Raw genomic sequence first — 18,948 nt, forward strand, 5'->3', positions numbered from 1 at the left:
AACTGTGATCTTCTCTTTTCTATAGATTCTTCCTTCTTTTCTATTTAGAGAAGACCTTTCAATATTTCTTTTAGGATACGTTTAGCATTGCTGTATTCTTTTAGTTTTTGCTTGTCTGAGACATTCTTTATCTCACCTTCCATTCTAAATAATAATCTTGCTGGGTAGAGAGTATCCTAGGTTGCAGGATTTTCCTTTTTAGGACTTTGAATATATCTTGCCACTCCCTTCTGGCCTCCAACACTTCTGTAGAGAAATCAGCTGATAGTTACAAAGGAATGCCCTTAGGCTAACTCTTTGTTTTTCTCTTGCTACCTTTACAATCCTCTCTTTAACTTTTGCCATTTTAATTATAGCATGTCTTGGTGTAGGTTTATTTGGTTTTTCTTGTTTGGGACCCTCTGTGTTTCCTGTACCTGTTTATCTGTTTCCTTCTTTAGGTCTGGGAAGTTTTCAGCAATAGTTTCTTCAAATACATTTTCAATCCCATTTTTCTTCTTCTCCTTCTGGGATCCCTATTATGCATAGATTGGCATGCTTTATATTATCCCATAGGTCTCTTATATTGCTTTTATTTTTTTGTTTTCATTTGTCCTTCTGTCTGCTGGTTCTTATTGGGTGATTCCATTATTTTATCTTCCAGATCACTTATTCATTCTTCTGCATTATTTAGTTTGCTATTTATTGCCTTTAGCTGAGCTTTCATCTCAGCAATTGAGTTTTCTAATTTTAATTGGCTCCCCTTTACAGTTTCTAGTTCCTTGTTACAGCGATCTGCACTTCTATCGATAGTCTTTCTTAATTCCTTCAGTATTTTTATTACCCCCTTTTTGAACTCGGGACCTGGCAGATTGGAAAGATCTGTTTCATTGTTCTTTCAGAGGATTCTTCTTGTTCTTTTGGTTGAGAGTAGTTCCTCTGCTTCTTCACTTTACTTATATTTCTCTGACGCTATGAATTTGGGAGTAACAATTATCTACTGTGGTCTCCAAGGGCTGTTTTTATGCGGGAGCATCCCTGTGTATCCTGCATGAGTCTAATATCTTTGGTGTGAGGGCTGTTTGTAGTATGGATGTCTGCCACGTCTTTCCTCCATGTGTGCTGGCTGTTATCTCCTTAATAGAGGGTGTGACTGGTGTTGTGGTGACCAGTGCACTGGATGTTGAGTGGGGCCTCCTCTTTGCTCTGTGGTTGTCACAGCCCTGTTGGGGGCTGGGTCTGCTCCATAGTTGTTGGAATAGAAGCCCCCAGATTCGTTTCTAAGCTGTGGTGTGAGGTATGCAGGACTGGAGTGCTTCCACTGGTAGATGAGACGTTGAGTATGCCTCTGCAGGAGCTGTCCACCGGGAAGTGCAATCTGTGGTGGTGTCTGTCACCTGTTGTGTGGGCTCACAAAGTAAACTGTTGCTGGCGCTGCCCTTGACCCTGCCTCAGTCATGGGAATGCAGGCAATCAGCCTGGATGTCTCTCAGGTACTGTGCTCACAAAGCCATCAGTGCAGTTCCACTGAAGTCAGGAACCAGGACCCACTGTGGGAGCTAGAGAGTCAGCCCAGACCCCAGCTCCTGCAGGGAGCTGTTCACATGTCCTGTAGGCTCTGAGCTTACAAAGGTCCTGTGGTATAAATCCACTAAAGCCGCCCAGGACAGGGCTCAGATTTCAGGCCCACCTCCACTTGGGGGCAACCCCCTGCACTTGCAGGCTCCCAGAGCTCTTGAGGCAGTGCTGAGCCAGCTCTGTTCACGGTAAAAAAGCTGCTGCTATGGTGAGGGCCCACCCTCCCTTTGCACATTAACAATGAATGGGGCTTTTTATGGTGGACCTGGGCTCCTTAAACACACTCCCAGTTTTGGCCTGTACTGCATTCTCGCCCCTTCAGGCTGTCTCCACACAGCCAACCCCAGTCCTCTCCCCGGGTCTGTCTGCTGAAGCCTGAGTTTCAGCACCCCACCCCCACATGCACCAGCAGACAGAAGTCTCATGTTGGGGAATGCAACGAGGTGGCAAGAACCATCTGTGGTGGTCTCCTCTGTTTTTCCTGTTGCAGTCTAGCTTCTGTACTCTCCCCTGACCCTCTGAAGCTGGCTGATCCCCCAGCCACTGAAGAGGGTTCCCAGGGTAAGGGAACATTTCCTCTTTCATAGCTCCCTCCCAGGGTTGCAGGTCCCATCCCAATTCTTTTTTTTTTTTTCTTCATCCTACCAGTTACATGGTGATCTTTCTTGCAGTTTTGACTGTATGAGGTCTTCTTCCAGAGTTCAGTAGGTTTTCTGTGAGAATTGTTCCACAAATAGATGTATTTAATGTATTTGAGGGAGGAGGTGAGCTCCACGTCCTTCTATTCCACCATCTTGATCCCTGCCCCCGAATTTCTTACATATTTCGGTATTAACCCCTTATCAGATACGCGGTTTGTAAATACTTTCTCCTATTCTATAGGCTGCCATTTGCTTTTGTTGATGGTTTCCTTTGCTGTGCAGAGCATTTTAGTTTGATACAGACTCCCTGTTTATTCTGGGTTTTTTTGCCTTTGATTTTGTCAAATCCAAAAAATTATTGCCAAGATAAATGTCAAGGAGCTTAACTCCTATGTTTTCTTCTATGAAATGTTTCTTTTTTTTTTCTTTTACAGCATCAGAGCTTATGTTCAACTCTTTAATCCCTTATGACTTGATTTTGGGGTATGGAATAAGATAGGGGTCCAGTTTCACCATTCTGCATGTGGATATCCAGCTGTCCCAATACCATTTATTGAAGAAACTATCTTTTTCCCATTGTACATTCTTGGTTCCTTTGGTGCAAATTAATTGATCACATATGAATGGGTTTTTTTCTCAGTTCTCAATTCTATTTATCTGTTTTTTTGTTTTGTTTTGTTTTTTTGCGGTACGCGGGCTTCTCACTGTTGTGGCCTCTCCCGTTGCGGAGCACAGGCTCCGGACACGCAGGCTCAGCAGCCATGGCTCACAGGCCTAGCCGCTCCGTGGCATGAGGGATCTTCCCGGACCGGGGCACAAACCCATGTCCCCTGCATCGGCAGGCCGACTCTCAACCACTGTGCCACCAGGGAAGCCCTATTTATCTCTTTTTATACCAGTATAATACTGTTTTGATTATTATAATTTTGTAATATATTTGACATCAGTAAGTGTGATGTCTCTGACTTTATTCTTTCTCAAGACTGCTTTGCCTATTAGGGGTCTTTCATGGTTCCATATGAATTTTATGATTTTTTTTCTATTTCTGTGAAAAATGCTGGAATTTTAAATGCGCTAAATCTGTAGATTGCTTTGGGTAGTACAGAATATTTAATGGTATTAATTCTCTAATCCACGAACATGGAATATCTTTCCATTTATCTATGTACTCTTCAATTTCTTTCATCCATGTTTTATAATTTTCAGTGTAAAGATCTTTCACCTCCTTGGTTAAATTTGTTCCTAAGCATTTTACTTTTTTTGATGCTATGGTAGATGGGACTGTTTACTTAGTTTCTCTTTCCAAGAGTTCTTTGTTAGTGTATAGAAATGTAACTGATTTTTTCTGTTGCAAATTTATTGAATTTGTTTATTAGTTCTAACAGATTTTTGGTGGGGTCTTTAAGGGTTTTCTACATACAAGATCATGTCATGTGCAAACAGATAATTTTGCTTCTTTCTAATTTGGATGCCTTTTATTTATTGTTTTTGCCTAATTCTCTGGCTAGGATTTCAAATACTATGCTGATTAAGAGTGGTGAGAGTGGACACCTCACCTTGTTCCTGATCTTAGAGAAAAAGCTTTCATCTTTTCACTGTTGAGGATGATGTTAGCTGTGGGCTTGTCACATATAGCTTTCATTATATGTTGAGGTACATTCCTTCTATACCTAATTTGTTGAGAGTTTTTTTTTTTTAATCATAAAAGGCTGTGAATTTTGTCAAATGCTTCTTCTGCATCTATTGAGATGATCATATGAGTTTTATCCTTCCTTTTGTTAATATGGTGTTTCACACTGATTGATTTGTGTATGTTGAATCATCCTTGCATCCCAGAAATAAATCCCACTTGCTTGTGGTATATGATCCTTTTAAGGTACTGTTGAATTCACTTCTTTAACACTTTGCTGAGGATTTCTGCATCTATGTTCATTAGGGATACTGGCCTGTAATTTTCTTTTCTTGTAGTGTCCTTAACTGGCTTTGGTATCAAGATAATGCTGGGATTGTAAAATGAGTTTGGAAGTATTCTCTCCTCTTCTATTTTTTGGAAAAGTTTGACAAGGATTGGTATCAACCTGTCTTTAAATGTTTTGTAGAATTTGCCAATGAAGCCATCTGGTCCTGGGTTTTCTTTGTTGGGAGGTTTTTGATCCCTGATTCAATCTCCTTACTAGGAATTGGTCAGATTTTCTATTTCCTTATGATTCAGTCTTGGTAGGTTGTAATTTCTAGCAATTTATCCATTTCTTCCTGATTGTTGAATACTTGGCTTGTGAATAATTTCCCACCTTTCTTTATCCATTCTTCTAGTATGCTTAAGTTTAATTTACTCATACTTAACATAAGTATTGGTATGGGTGGATTAACTTGTGCCATTTTGCTATTTGTTTTCTATATATGTGTCTTTTGTTTATTGATTCTTCCTTTACTGTCTTCTTTTGTGCTTAAGAGATAATTCTTAGAGTGCCATTTCGATTCTTCTTTTGATTTTTAAACGATTTTTAAATTTATTTTCTTTGTGGTTACTCCAGTAATTACAATATACATTGGAACTTACCACAATCTACTTCCTATTAATCCTAATTACAAAATATAGAATTTAAAATAGGTCCATTTCATTCTACTTTGTACAATTATTGTCACATGTATTACCTCTAAGTAAGTTAGAATTTATGTTTCATTAAATCTTGTATAATTTAAAGAGAAAAATATATTCATACAGCCTTCTGTATTTATCTATATATTTACATTTTATTTACAGTTGCCATTTCATTTCTTCCCGTAGATGTGAGTTACCATCTGGTGTCATTTCCTTTTAGTGTTTCTTTTTAGGTGGCCAGAAATTCTTTTTCTGTGAATATCATTATTTTACCTTTTTCCAAGGATGACAGTCCTTGTTGCTTCTTGTTGAACATCTGAAAACAGACTTATATCATGTATTTTGTTCAGTTTTATAAGTGCTTACTGTAGGATGGCTAATCTATTGTTTGTTACTCCATTGTAGCCAAAAGTTAAAGTCTTAAAGTGCTTTTACATTCTCTAACTGAATTCATCAAATATTCATTAAGTATGTAACATATACTTTTGAATCTGAATGTTGTAAGGTAGGGAGAGAAAATTAAACTACTTGTATGTCTGTACAGTCACTATGCAGTAGAGCTGAGATACAAAGTAAGATCATTCTACTACAAATAATGTACTTACTCTACCATAATTCTCCAATATATTTCAATAACTTTCATAGACTGTTATTATGACTTTGGCCTTCTGTTATATTCTTCCTCTCTCCTGATACTGTATTTTCAAATTAATTTAAATATAATAATTTGCTCATTGAAAGTAACGAAACAGTATTAAAGAGAATTTATAATTCATGTATTTTACTAAAAGACAAGATTTTGCTCAAATTATTCTAAATTAGTGAAGCTAAGTGATCTAATGGACATAATACTCTCCCAACAGAATGTTAACTCAACAACGTTTTACCTTTCTATGGGATATAAAAATTTTGTGGTCACAAGCACCTACAGTTTGAAAAACTATGAACAATCTGACCCTTCAGACCCCAGTGGATTCTAACTGCTTTCTCTAAATATCTCTTCCTCACTGATTTTTCCTTCTTCTTCTTCGTTTAGCACAACTTATAGGCTATTGCACATATTCAATACCTACTTTTATGCTGCTTTGTATTGAATCATATGGTTTCGAGTGCAATTCAGTTTTCCAAGAGATTACAGTACTGTGCTGAACATCACAGTAGATAATTCAAAAGGTAAGGTACTGACAAATATGCCATCATGTGCAAATTAACGTCTAATACAAAATGCTCAAAGAAGAGAGATTAAGTAGAGATAATTAAGGTAATTTAGGTCTCAATTATAAATAATTAAGGTAAAGATAATTTGGAAGGTCTTGAAGTTTCTTAGTGTTGAATATCATACTGATCCTTTCACAGTGAGGTAGGTGGACTTTAATAAAAGATTTAAGTCAATTTGACTGAATCCCTTATAAACTCTTACACCAATCAGTAAAACTAATAGACTGAGATATAATATTGACACTTATTCCATGGTACTATTTTACAGAATACAGTGTATCCCCAAGTCACTGAAGTGTAGGTAACTTCTATACCTCAGGACAATGACTCAGTGAAGTATTTAGTGGTTTTCGTGGGAGCTCCAGAAACAGGGCAGGAAATTTACACTGCTTCGGTAATTTCATTTTCAGTTTGAAGAAGAACCATTCCCTGTTAGAATAATGGTTGACAAGCCAAAGAATAATAAATATAAAAATGAATAGTTGTTTAAAGCTATAACCTGACTTTCTTGATAACAACAGTATAGCTCTTTAATACATTTATATTTCCATTATGAGCCATAAGAGGGTTTCAAACCCTCCATTATAAAATAATCTTCTTACCTCTTGTTCTTCCTAAATAAGGTTCTTACCAATTTCTGACATTTCTTATAGTCTCTTTGTCAGACTCAGCATCAATCTTACCATTTTGATACCAATTTGCTGTTGTGAAGTTTTCTTCCTCCTTTGAAATTCTCTAGGAAGTCTCTATATACTTTGTCATTTAGAACATTTAAGTTTGAAATAATCTTTTCTATTCATGATTTTATTCCAAACCCAGCTCAAGAATTCTTCCCTTACTAATTATTTTCTATTAATATGCTTCCTCTAAATTTATATATACAATTTAAGTTCCTTTATTGGTTGGGTAAACCTAAATAAATTCATAGATTTGGGCAGAGCCTCATTTATAAAATGGGGACAATACTATGTACTTCAGTTGGGAGCTGCAAGAATCAAATTCATCATGTGTACTAATCCCCATGGTAGTTTTTATAAACTTTGAAATGTTAAAATAATAATAATTATAGTAATGCAAAAACCACTAAACATCCTAAAGAAATTATATGTAGTACATCAACTCACGTGTACTATGGAAATAAATGCTTGTGCTACACCATGCTCTTCTGCAATATAGTTGAAAGCTCGCCAAAGAGCAACTCCAGCATCATTTTTTCCATCAACTTCATCATCTGTATTAACAATGAACACAAAACCAATTCTAGGAAAGAAGATGAATGAGAGATGTTACAACTACCTCTTGAACCACAATAAACCACGATTTTTAAATATTATTAGACTAGAACATCTAGATGGGGGGAATGTGTTAGTATCTGGGGTAAAGGGGAGTATTATTATTTGAAAAGCTTTGATTTGTAATGCCTTTTCACCAAAATCCTCATCTCTGTTGGATTCCTCCAAAATGTAAAACTCTCTCTGGTGGTGACATTATCAAATAGCTATTTTTTTCCAGAAAGAAAAAGTGGAGGGAAGTGTACTCCTAACACGACCACGGAAAATGGACCCATCCTTAAGTACCCAAGTGACAATCATTCTCTCAGGAAGGTAACAGGGTAAACAAGACTACCAAGCAGCTCTGATTACTGGAGTCGACCATAAAGGTGTATGATTTTTCACAGCACACAGCTATGTCGTGTCAGGCCCTAGAGATGACCATCACTTTGAATTCAACATTGACACTCCGTGTGACACAACATGAACATCACTGGATTTCCTTCAGTTGACAGTCTGTTATAAATTGATAATTACCTAAGAGGAATTTTATGATAAAAGAAAAGTTCAGCAAGTTTTATAAAGTCCACGGTATATTCTTGAGCCGGATCAATAAACAGAACCTAAAAAAAAGTAGATAGACTATAATCACCATTTTGTTTTAACACTTCATAATTTTCATGAAATTGAAACTTAATCTAATTTCTGTAGCTAAAAGCATGAAATTCAAGGTACAATTTTTTAAATTTTCTAGCAATTTTAAAGAATTTTGAGGAACGTACATAAGAAAGAGTTGCACAGTTTACAAATTTCTAAAAGCTACACACCAAAATATAATACACGAAACTTAATCAGGTTATTCATCCTCTTTTTGAAGCACAGCACTAAGTAAATATTTTTTACAAGAAGTGAAATACCTTATTCTAAGTGTTCGTTGGATTTTCTGTGATGAGTTTTTTAAAAAAGGAAATAGAAATTGAATTTTGATCCAAAAAATAACAGCATTAACATCTGCTGTAGGAACTAAGATATTCAATTCCTATGTGAAAAAAATATAAAGCCCTAGGTGTTTTCTCCACATTACAAAGTTCTATAAGGTTATTTAACATTGTAATAATGAATATTTATATCACAGATGACATAGTAGTATTTATGTATTTTTCCCTGAAATGTACTTAAATTAGTTCTTTATAATAAAGAAGGAAGAAAAGTTTGATCATAAATTGCTTTTAGAAAATATAACAGTAACCCATCAATTTAATGATGGTATTATAAAAGCACATGAGGGTTAAATAATAAAAGGCAGGTTATGTGACACTGCTAGCTTTTGATACCTAGTCAGCCATGCCACCTCAAGCTTGTTACATCAGGCAAATACTCCTTTCCTTATTACTCACATGCCTACTTACCAAGAGCAGGGTAGTCCAAAAAGAATGGTGATATCTTTATAAAAGATGTATACAAAATTTCAAAGTATAAAACTTACCAAATTATGAAAATTACGCCTTATGAAAGGTATACTTCCAGGGGACACTGGCTTCAAGAGTTCCTGGCAACTTGAAGGCCACATAACGTACAAATCATCAGTTTCTAAGTCATTAATCCACTAGAAAAGAATCCAGAAATCTGTGAAAGCTATATTAATACTTAGATCATTTTCAAAGCCGGATTTCACTCTGTCAAACAGCAAGTGAAATATACACAAGATTTTCTACATTTCTGATTAAGTATAAGAAGCTAGTTGAACATTCTTTAAGGAACATATATGTGCAAAAATTTTATATTCCCATAGCCTTCTACATTAAGCCTTCCCCTTCCGAAACAATTGACTCCATTTACTCATATGTTTGTTTTTCATACTAAAAAATAAAATTGTATAAAAATTACTCCGATAAACCATTTAAGGTACAGGAGGCAATGAGGTCATTTACCTTTCCTCTAAAATTTAAAAGCTTGGACATAAGGAAAATAAAACGCTTAACAAAAGTTAAATGTTTAAAACCGACATTTTGGACGTCCAGTTCTAATAAAGATGGAATAGCTTATATTAGACTAGCCTTTCCCCCCCGCATCCCGAAACAATGACAAAAGGTAGAGAAAAGCATTGTCTAGAGGCATGGAGGTAGGGGTCAACCAACAATTAACAACTGAGGAGTTACAATCCTTGAAAGCAGGAGGCAGAGGAGGAAAGCTCCTCAACTTTGTTGCTGGGGGCATTTTCCAAATTGCAGCCTGGAGGAAGAGAATTCCAACAGAGAGTGACAGTCATATTGCGCTGTCCCAGTGTGGGGAAGATATATTTCCTACATATTGGGAAAGACAGAAGAGAAAGTTAGGGCTGCCAAACTGATGAGATGTGAGATGGGGGCAAGTCCAGCAGAGGAGGAAACCGCAGAGAAGAAACCAAAGAAATCTCTGCAGAAACTCCTCTCATTTGCTGCCTACTCATCTACACATACACATGGCAACACGCCTCCCCCCCGCAAAAAGGCCAGGAGAAAACAGAAACGCGGAGGTTGAAGCTGCAGGCATAACATGTTACTGAAGAGACAAGAGGTTGGAGTTCAAGGTGGAAGGACTTTGCTAAACACTGCACTTTCATTAGAGACCCAGTAGGGCCAGACGCTAGGAGTAAGACACAAAAGAGAAGAACTCTCACACAGCCTAAAATCAAGCCTCAACAGAATGAAGTAAGCGTCTGGTACCTGGACTGCCAGAACAGACCTTACAATTCTTTGCTTCTATAACTTTTCATCAGCAACTTCTGGTTCTTACCAAAAACCGTCATACAAAAAGAAAAGGACCAAATATCAAAATGCAGGAGAAAAAAAAACAGACAATAGAAAGGGACTTAGGCAAGGACTTTAAAATAACAATTCATATACATTTTAAAAAGAACAAAAATAGGTGGAAAGACGGAAACTTTTAACAGAGAACTAAAACCTATTAAAAAAAAAGAACCAAAGGGACATTGCAGAATTTAAAACAGTGTCCGTAATTAAGAAATGGATGAACTTATCAGGTGGTTTTAATTGCAGACCGGACACAAAAGAAGAGACAGGGATTAGGAAACAGGATGACAGATCAACAGAATGTATTTTAACTAAAGCAAACAAAAATAATGCAAAATCAAAACAAAGTGTAAGAGAGATGAGTGACACAGGCAAAAGGTCTAACGTACCTGTAGCTCAAAGTCAGAGAGGAGAGGACAAATGGGACAACGCAATACCTGAAGAAATGAGGAGGCTTTTGCACTAATCTAGACATGAATTTCCGGAGGGCTTACCTAAGCCAGAGGCAGTGGTTTTAGAGAGAAGGCAGAATTAAGAGACACACACAAAGAGGGATGAAGAGGAGGGAGAAATCTAGGGTAATTCATGGCTTTCAGAGAGGAACACTGTATCAGCAGAGAGACATTAAGCTCTAAGAAGTAGGCTTTTCCAGGGGAGAGGACAGGAAAGCAGAGAAGGAGTTAACTCGGTTTCAGACATCCTCGTCTATAAATGACAGTTGACAGTTGTAACAATTTCTATTTTAGTGGCTAACAAGTATGATGGGTTCTGGGATTAGCTTTTTTCCACTAAAATTTGTCTTGGTGGTACTGAGATAGAGGGGAGAACTTTAGTCTCCCTGGAAAAATCAGTAGTACTGTCTCTTATTTATGTTTCTGAGGTAATGCTTGCCAAGATGTGAAGGTAATGGGAACGGTTCCAAAGATCCTCACAATAGGCCGGGGATCCTGTGAGAACTGGAACTTGCAGTAGACTCAGTCAGCAATGTCTAGATGAGTTAACTGTTCTCCTGCGGGAATCCTGGGTCAGAGGAGAAGGCGGCGCCATGTAGAGGATGTGAATATCCGATCCCCTTGGTGGTGAGTTGTATTTTTTACTTCAGGTGATAAACTGGCATTATGCTCTGTGTATCAGTCCCACTGAACTTGAATTAATGACTGGAGACAGAGTCATTTCTAATGTGGATCAAAACAGCTGCACGTGTTTATTTAATATGAAGACTCCTTGGTGCCACTTCAGGTCTGCTAAATCATCCCCAATTAAAACAAGGGCCCTACGTGATTCTTATCACAAATACTAAAGTTAGAAAGCTAGAGAAATGGCCTAATTTACAGCCATGGGTTTTGGGGGAAGTAATTGAGGTAATAACGTGGGTCCATTTTGGAGAACTACTGAGACAACACTGGAAATCACATTGACTAGGCCCACAGACACTGAACTGCCCCTTTCCCCAGTCTCAGGTGAATACACAAAAGCAGCAACAGTAACTGGAAGAGCGCCTCACAAATTCGCATGCAGAACTGGCACTGACACTCCAGTGATCTACCTCCATCCATTCTGTTGGTCATAACTCGGGCCTTTCTATCTACTAGGCTTCCAAGATACTGAAAAAAAGATACTGTCATTTATAGATTAGAACCTGGAAGACAATTTCCTGAACATCCAAGGAGCTATACAGGTCAACAAATAATCACATAATGGGTCATGCTGTTAGAGGCTGACTCTCTCTCTGAGAGAAGCAAAGAACTTAAAAGACTTACAGTTCACATTTCTGGGCTCTCTTTGGGGAGTGACATTAGCTAAAATGGCTGAGTAAGGAGCTCCAAAACTCCGTCCTTATACAGAAAATGGAAAAACTAGAAAATCTGTGGGAATGAATATTTTCAGAACCATGAAAACTAACCAAAAGCTTGCAGCAACCCTGAGAGTGTTTATTCAAGAAAAATGGCTGCATCTCAGTAAGAACACTGAGATGTGTGGCATTATAACTTACCTAAGTCCCATCTCCTGCTCCCAAGCTAATCAGTAGCCTTGAAAATGACAGCTCACATTCCAGTACCAATATTACCAGAAGCAGTAGAATGGACTTTATTCTGAATGAATTGTAACTTTTTGTTTGAACTGTCTGGTGACTCCCTAGAAAACCTTCTGAAAAGTCTTGCCTTTATCCTGCCTAACTTGTGATTCGCCTAGTGTTAAAGCTGCTACTCTGATTTATGGAAAACATTTACAGGCAAATGTTTTAGTCACTCCTGAGACAACAGAAAATAGCTGGGACGCACAATAGAGTAACCACAAACTTAGTGAGGAAAGGCTGGGGAATGAGATGTTTTGGGAAACAGGGCTTTGAGAAGTTCTGACGTATTCCTGGAAATCTACAAGGCCACGTGCATGCCCAGGAACACGTGCATGCTCAGGAAAGACCTGAGAAGGCCCTACGTTCTTCTCACCCCTGGCTGACTTCCAAGCTCTATGCAAACAAGAACTGAAGGCTAATGCAGAGATGCAGACCACCTGATTGAATGTTTAGCGTGTGCTGCTCCCCCTCCCTCCATGTGCCACACACACAGAGCCCCCGTGCAAAGACTGGGAGATTTTCTGGTTCGAGGCATGTAAGTAAATCTCTGTCCAATACTTAGCAGATGACTAGGCTAACATAACAGACACTTCTGTGGCCACACATGAAAAAGAATACAGACTTTATAAAATTAGTTACTAAACAAATAACAAAAACAACAGCAAACAGCAATAACAAACCCTGGGGAGGGGTGAGAATCTGACTTCCAGAAGTGCCACAGTACAATATTCAAGATGTCCAGTTTTCAACAACAACAAAAAAGGCAATGAAAAATCCTAAATTAAACATACGAAAACAATTCCATTTATAGGGACATAAAAAAGGGTAAAATACTTAGAAATAATTTAACAAGTCTGAGACTTACACTGAAAGCTACAAAACATTGTTGCAAGAAATTAAAGAAGACCTAAATAAATGGAAAGGCATCCCATGTTCATGGATTGGAAGATGTAATATATTTCAATAGCAATATTCCTTAAATTGATCTATAGATTCAGCAAAATCTCAATAAAAATTCCAGCTGTCTTTTTTTTCTTTTTAACAGAAATGGACAAGCTGATTCCATAATTCATAATGAAAGGGAAAGGTGCAAGGATGCCAAGACAATCTTAAAAAAGAAGAATAAAGTTGGAGGACTCAAAATTCCCGATATTTAAAGTTACTACAAAGCTACAGTAAAAAAAAAAAAAAAAACAGTGTGGTGCTGGCATAAGGATAAGATACAGATCAACAGAATTGAACTGAAAGTCCAGAAATAAACCCACATGTCTATAGTCAACTGATTTACAACATCATGACTGGACGTGAACAGGGAAACTTGCCTTTATGACTGTGGGATCCACTGTGGTTGGCAAGTTACACTCTTAGCTAAAGAACTTATAAGCTCTGCCTGTGCCTACTGGTGCCTTTTTAAAAAAAATCATATCACTATCATCTTGGTGACAATAACAAAAAATTAGAATTGTTTTTATATAATGACAAGTGGCTAGAGTGACTTGGGAACATTAAAGAAAATTAAAGAAAGTTATAATAAACGCCCCAGGAATACAGCTACATCATCAACATCACAGTACAGAAAATAGTTGCAGGGGTAGTTTTGCTAGAATATGACCAAAGCCTCTGTCACTGTTCGTGGTCTGGCACAGTGAACTGAAAAGAAATTACAATCCAAAGGAGCCAAACATATAATCCTATAATTGTTTTTACTGACTCTTAACAAAATTCCAGTGACACCTGAGGTGATTCCTGATGTCTGAGACAGAGAAAGCTGGAATGGTAAATCAGGGATGGAAGAATACCAATGAACCTCAGATTCTTACTTAACTGTCAGTTAGACTTTTAAGAAATAAACCACCAAGATTTTTTGAGGGGGAGGGTATAAACACAGAGGTCAGAAGTGATTTAACTCAGGGCCTCAGCTTTCTCTGTAAAGATAAAAAGTAAGTGGGGAGACAGATCCAGGGGAAAAAGAATTAAAAGCAAAGTATTGCTTTCATTCATGAATAACTCTGTTTTGACATTAAGATAGTCAATGATTTTTTTTGGAGTGCTTCCTATTCAATAGGACGTGATGTATGTTGAAGATATTTAACAAAGTCCTGGTTTTTGTGGCACTTAAATTCCACTGGAAGATTATTATAAACAAATACATATCATACTGGGTGGTAGCAAGTGCTATGAAACAAAAATAAAGCTAATGTGTGAGCTAATTTTGCCGCTCTAACAGACCAAGCTGAAGAGTACTGAGACCTCAGAGCTCTGCATTTGTGCCAGTTGATATTTTTAAGGTATCTAGAGAATTAAGCTCCAGAAACAATTTTCTACTCAGGCAGGCACTTTCCAAGTGGAAAAACAGAAGCATTTAATTGAGACACGAAGCTTCCCTTAATAGTATGTAAAAAAGATACTTTAAAAATTATTAGTTTTAAAAAGGAATGAAATTCTGATACATGCTACAATACGGATGAACACTGAAAACATTATGCCTAGTGAAATAAGCCAGGCATAAATGGACAAATACTGTATGATTAACCTTACATGAAGTACTTAGAATAGGAAATTCATAGAGACAAAAAGTAGAACAGAGGTTACCGGGGACTTAGAGGAGAAGGGAATGGGTTTCTATTTGAAATAATGAAAAAGTTCTGGAAATGGATAATGGTGATGGTTGGACAAGACTGTGAATCTACTTAATGCCAATGGATTACACACTTACAATGGTTAAAAAAGCATTATCTTATTTATATTTTATCTCAATAAAAATTACTTCATGACACTCTCAGATAGAAGTTCCTTGTAAAAGAAAGCCGCCCGAAGGTGTCGAAGAGTTGGGCAAGAAAGGAGACTTTATAGCAGTATAGGAGGAGACTTTGCGACTCTGTGGGCGGTGGAGGCAATGGGAACAGCATCAGGGCTGCTCCCCCCATGTGAGTGACTGTCTTCCACGGCCAACCTTAGAGGATCAGGATGTTACTTTATAAATGCAGCTGGACAGTTTCTTTACAGGTCTATTTCTTATGTCCAGAATAGCCTTGAAAATTACTTCCCTCATTTTAACAGTGTGACTTACTCTCAGCATTCTTCTAGAAATGATCAAAAGCATAAATGCTTAAAATAAAAGGCACAAAGTATTAAGATTACTAACATGGTCATTCCTTTTCCTGATAAAACATTATTAGAAAAGATATCTGCTATAGAGTTTAAATATATCCAAGAAAGAGTAAAATCTAGCTAATGAGAGAATATGGTCTAAAGAGTAGTAAAAAAAACAGTATCAACAAACAAATCATTTAGAAAATTGTTCTGGAAAATACGATGGTAACTAATTAATAACATATGTGGTTTGTCCTCAGTCTGAGGTCTCTGATGTTCAGGCAATATGGTAGTTCTTTGGTGCTGTTATTGTTCCATGATTCTTGGATGGTGGACTAGGTCTATAAGTGGGACGGCTGTTCCCACAGGACAAAATAACTGTAACAACTGCAACACTTCAGAGCGAATCCCTTAAATTTCTACAGGAAAACAAACAGTATGACATCCAGTGAAGTTATGTTTTTTTCCCTTAAAACCTCTTTTTTCCTGATCATATAATAATGCCCATTGTTAAAATCTGAAATTTACAGAAAAGCATGAAAAAAAATATCGACCAAACCACATCACCCATTAGTAACTTAATATTTTGATAGATTTCCTTCTGATCCTCTATCTTTTCACATGATGATATCATATAAATCTATATTTTTTATTTACATGAGGACATAGTCATTATCCCTGGTTATTAAAACATATCTATAAACATAATTTTGATCTCTGAATAATAATTGTGTGGTTATACAACTTACAACATTTCTGTTTATAGCTAACTCATTTCTAGTTGTTTCAAAAATATGCAGTAATGATATCTTTGGATATAATGATTTTTCTCCATTTCCTACTTCTTTATGGAAGTTTCCAGTGAAATTACTAGCTCAAGTATATATGAACAGTTTAACAGCACCGCAGCCATAATTTTTTAAAAGGCTATGCCAATTAACACTCTCCATGTGTCCTTTTACCCTTCTTTTCTAACTCATCAGTTAAGTTGTAGTTTTTATTATTAGTTATTAAGACTATTTTATCACATAGTAGTTATTAAGATATTATCAGGGTATTTCAATTTTTATGTTATTATGAATAAATCATTATGTCTTCCAAGTGGTTTTTGGAAAAAAAGCTTTTGATCTGTTTACAGTTACTTCAAACCCATATTACTAAAATCTCTTATTAATTATAAATGCTTCCCTTAAGGAGTTTTAGTTACATAATCTTATGCAACATTTTTATTTTCTCATTTCTAATAGTTAATACTTTTTATAATAATGTTAAATCATATCAGTGAATGAACATACTTATATTATGTTCTGACTGGAATGCTTCCGGAGTTTCACTGTTAAAATTATGCTTTATGTTGGTTTGAGATAAGTATTTACTTATTCATTCAAGGAATATTTATATTTATTGAGTACCTACTACAGCCAGGGATATAATGGTGAGAGAAAAAATGAAAAAATTCCTACCTTCATGAAGTTTATATAGTCAAGTAAGAAACAAAGACATCACAAAGAACCACAGGATAAATGTAAAATTATAACTGTGCTAAGTACACAGAGTGATTGGTAGTTCTATAACATAATAAATATAGATACATACATACACACACGTGTGTGTGTGTGTGAGTGAGTGAGTGAGTGAGTGAGTGAGAGAGAGAGAGAGGGAGAGAGAGGGAGTGAGAGAGAGAGAGAGAGAGAGAGAGAGAGAGAGAGAGAGAGAGAGAGAGAGAGAGGATTAAGTCAGCAAGCCTGGGCTGCCCACACCTTGCACATTCCCAAGAAGGGCCTGTGTTCCTGATAAAGGGTCTCTAGGTTGGCTCCTGGGAATTGAGCTCTTGGAATGTTCTGACTGATAAAGAGTGTTTTGCACGCTGAGGGCCTGCTGCATGCTCTAGCAGTTTGTACAGAGTTTTTACAAACAATATGGTTTATAATGAATACCTGCTTTTTCTCTCAGGTCTGGAGTTTCAGTGACTAACACCAGCCACATGGCCACTATATGCTCAAGTGCCAGACCCCTCTTAAACCCCTCTTAAAACCCTGAACTCGCAGGCTCAAGTCAGCTCCCCTAGTAGGCAGCACTTTGCACGGACTGTCACACATCCAATTCAGCATGTCCTGCACAGCTCCACTAGGAGCAACTCCAGGAAGCTTGTACTTGGTTTCCTCTGGACTTCACCCCATGCCCTTTCTGCTTCTGATACTGCTTGGTATTCTTTTGCTCTAATAAATCGTAACCATGAGTATAACAACTTCCAGGCCTTGTCAGTCCTTTTAGCAAACCCACTGAACCTAAGGGTGAACTTGAGGATTCCTTGACACAATGCGTATATGAAATAATCGTCTACTTTGGATAGTTAAGGAAAGCTTCTCTCAGGAAGTATTTTTTGGAGCTGAAGTCTGAAAAGAGAGTAGGGGTCAACTGGATAAAGAGAGGAAGAACTGCTTTCCAAGCACGGGATAAGGGAGAGTGGTAAAAAAGAATATATCATAGTTTAAGATATGAGAGGAGGAAGTAGGCCATTTACACCTATTAGGCCATATGATGGACTTTTTTTGTGCTTTAAGCAAGGGAAAGTGATGTGATCAGATTTCCAAAAAAATTCACTTAGGCTATAATACATGGACCGAACGTTAGGAGGCCACTGCAAATGGTTAGGCAAGATTTCCATTATATTAAGGTGGTATTCGTGTATTCCTCAGATTTTAACCATTTGGTATTTTGTTGTTGCTCATGTGGTTATTCTGTTGTTCTCACTTGTTTTTATCTTTAAAGCTGGAAAGGATAGTGAAGGAGCTGAGTAGATATTCTCGTGAGGAAGTACAGAGAATACCAGGAAGGGGAAAGAAGATGTAAGGGTGAGAGGGGATGAGTCTGTAGTTTTAACTTTTTCTTCTCACTGAGTTCTCCTACAACATCTTTCAAAATGCTTACATTTACTCCAAAGTCTGCCAATATTTGGTATTATGTTAACTCTGAAGTCTACTAAAGGTTTTAAAGTGAGGAATTACATGCATACTTACCATTATGGAAGGATGTCTAATATCTAATGCATAGGTATCGTCCCAATCAGGCGAGCTTAACTTTAAAAATTTGCTCATATGTTCTTCTTTGATTCCAAGATTGCGAAGGCCATTCATCACTTTTCCTTCTAGTTTCAGCATATCCAAAAGACTTTATGTTTAAAGAAAAGAAATGTTTTGTTTTGCCAAAATTTTTAATTTGTTTTGCCAAAATTTTTAATTAAATCCTGTAAAGTTTATAGATTTCTCAAAGCATTAGAAACAAGTTTCACTGGTATTTTTATTAATAGCAGGAAAATACACTATTAAACTCATTAACAAATAAGACAAGGAGTCTAGTTATCCAGGGTAAACTTATGCTGAGGTTTTTTTTAAAGTGGTAACAAAATCTTCTTATTTAAAGGATAAGACAACAAGGTATATTTATTATACTCTTCACTAAAGAAGTGAGGATATACTCACCACTGAGCAGGTCAAAAATGAAAGGAAAAAATACAGTACGTCGCTCTTTTGATAAAGCTACTACAAAAACAAGGTAAAATCAAACATGACCTAAAATATAAAATTCTAATGCAGGGGAAACCCCATTAAAGTATGAAAGTTCACATCTGTTGAGAATACATACTAAAATTTCTAATTACATATATAATAATAATTTGATAGCTCTTAAACATGTT

At 36.9% G+C, this 18,948-nt stretch overlaps 1 protein-coding gene across 6 annotated transcripts in view; it reads right to left on the bottom strand.

The window, feature by feature from the left end:
- The window catches only part of UGGT2 (UDP-glucose glycoprotein glucosyltransferase 2), a 178,962-nt gene that overhangs the window by 101,273 nt on the left and 58,741 nt on the right, over positions 1-18,948 (bottom strand). For all 6 annotated transcript variants that reach the window (XR_012327737.1, XM_033843648.2, XM_073795359.1 and 3 more), the window contains exons 12-15: positions 18,272-18,422; positions 8,776-8,895; positions 7,827-7,912; positions 7,143-7,278 (exon numbers count right to left, since the gene is read on the bottom strand). Coding sequence is in view for 5 of the 6 variants with exons in the window: in XM_033843648.2 (XP_033699539.1) it covers positions 7,143-7,278; positions 7,827-7,912; positions 8,776-8,895; positions 18,272-18,422 (493 nt within the window). In the remaining variant the exon portion in view is untranslated. The remainder of the gene's footprint in view (positions 1-7,142; positions 7,279-7,826; positions 7,913-8,775; positions 8,896-18,271; positions 18,423-18,948) is intronic.

Source organism: Tursiops truncatus, chromosome 18, assembly GCF_011762595.2.
Source record: "Tursiops truncatus isolate mTurTru1 chromosome 18, mTurTru1.mat.Y, whole genome shotgun sequence".
Classification (NCBI taxonomy): Eukaryota; Metazoa; Chordata; class Mammalia; order Artiodactyla; family Delphinidae; genus Tursiops; species Tursiops truncatus.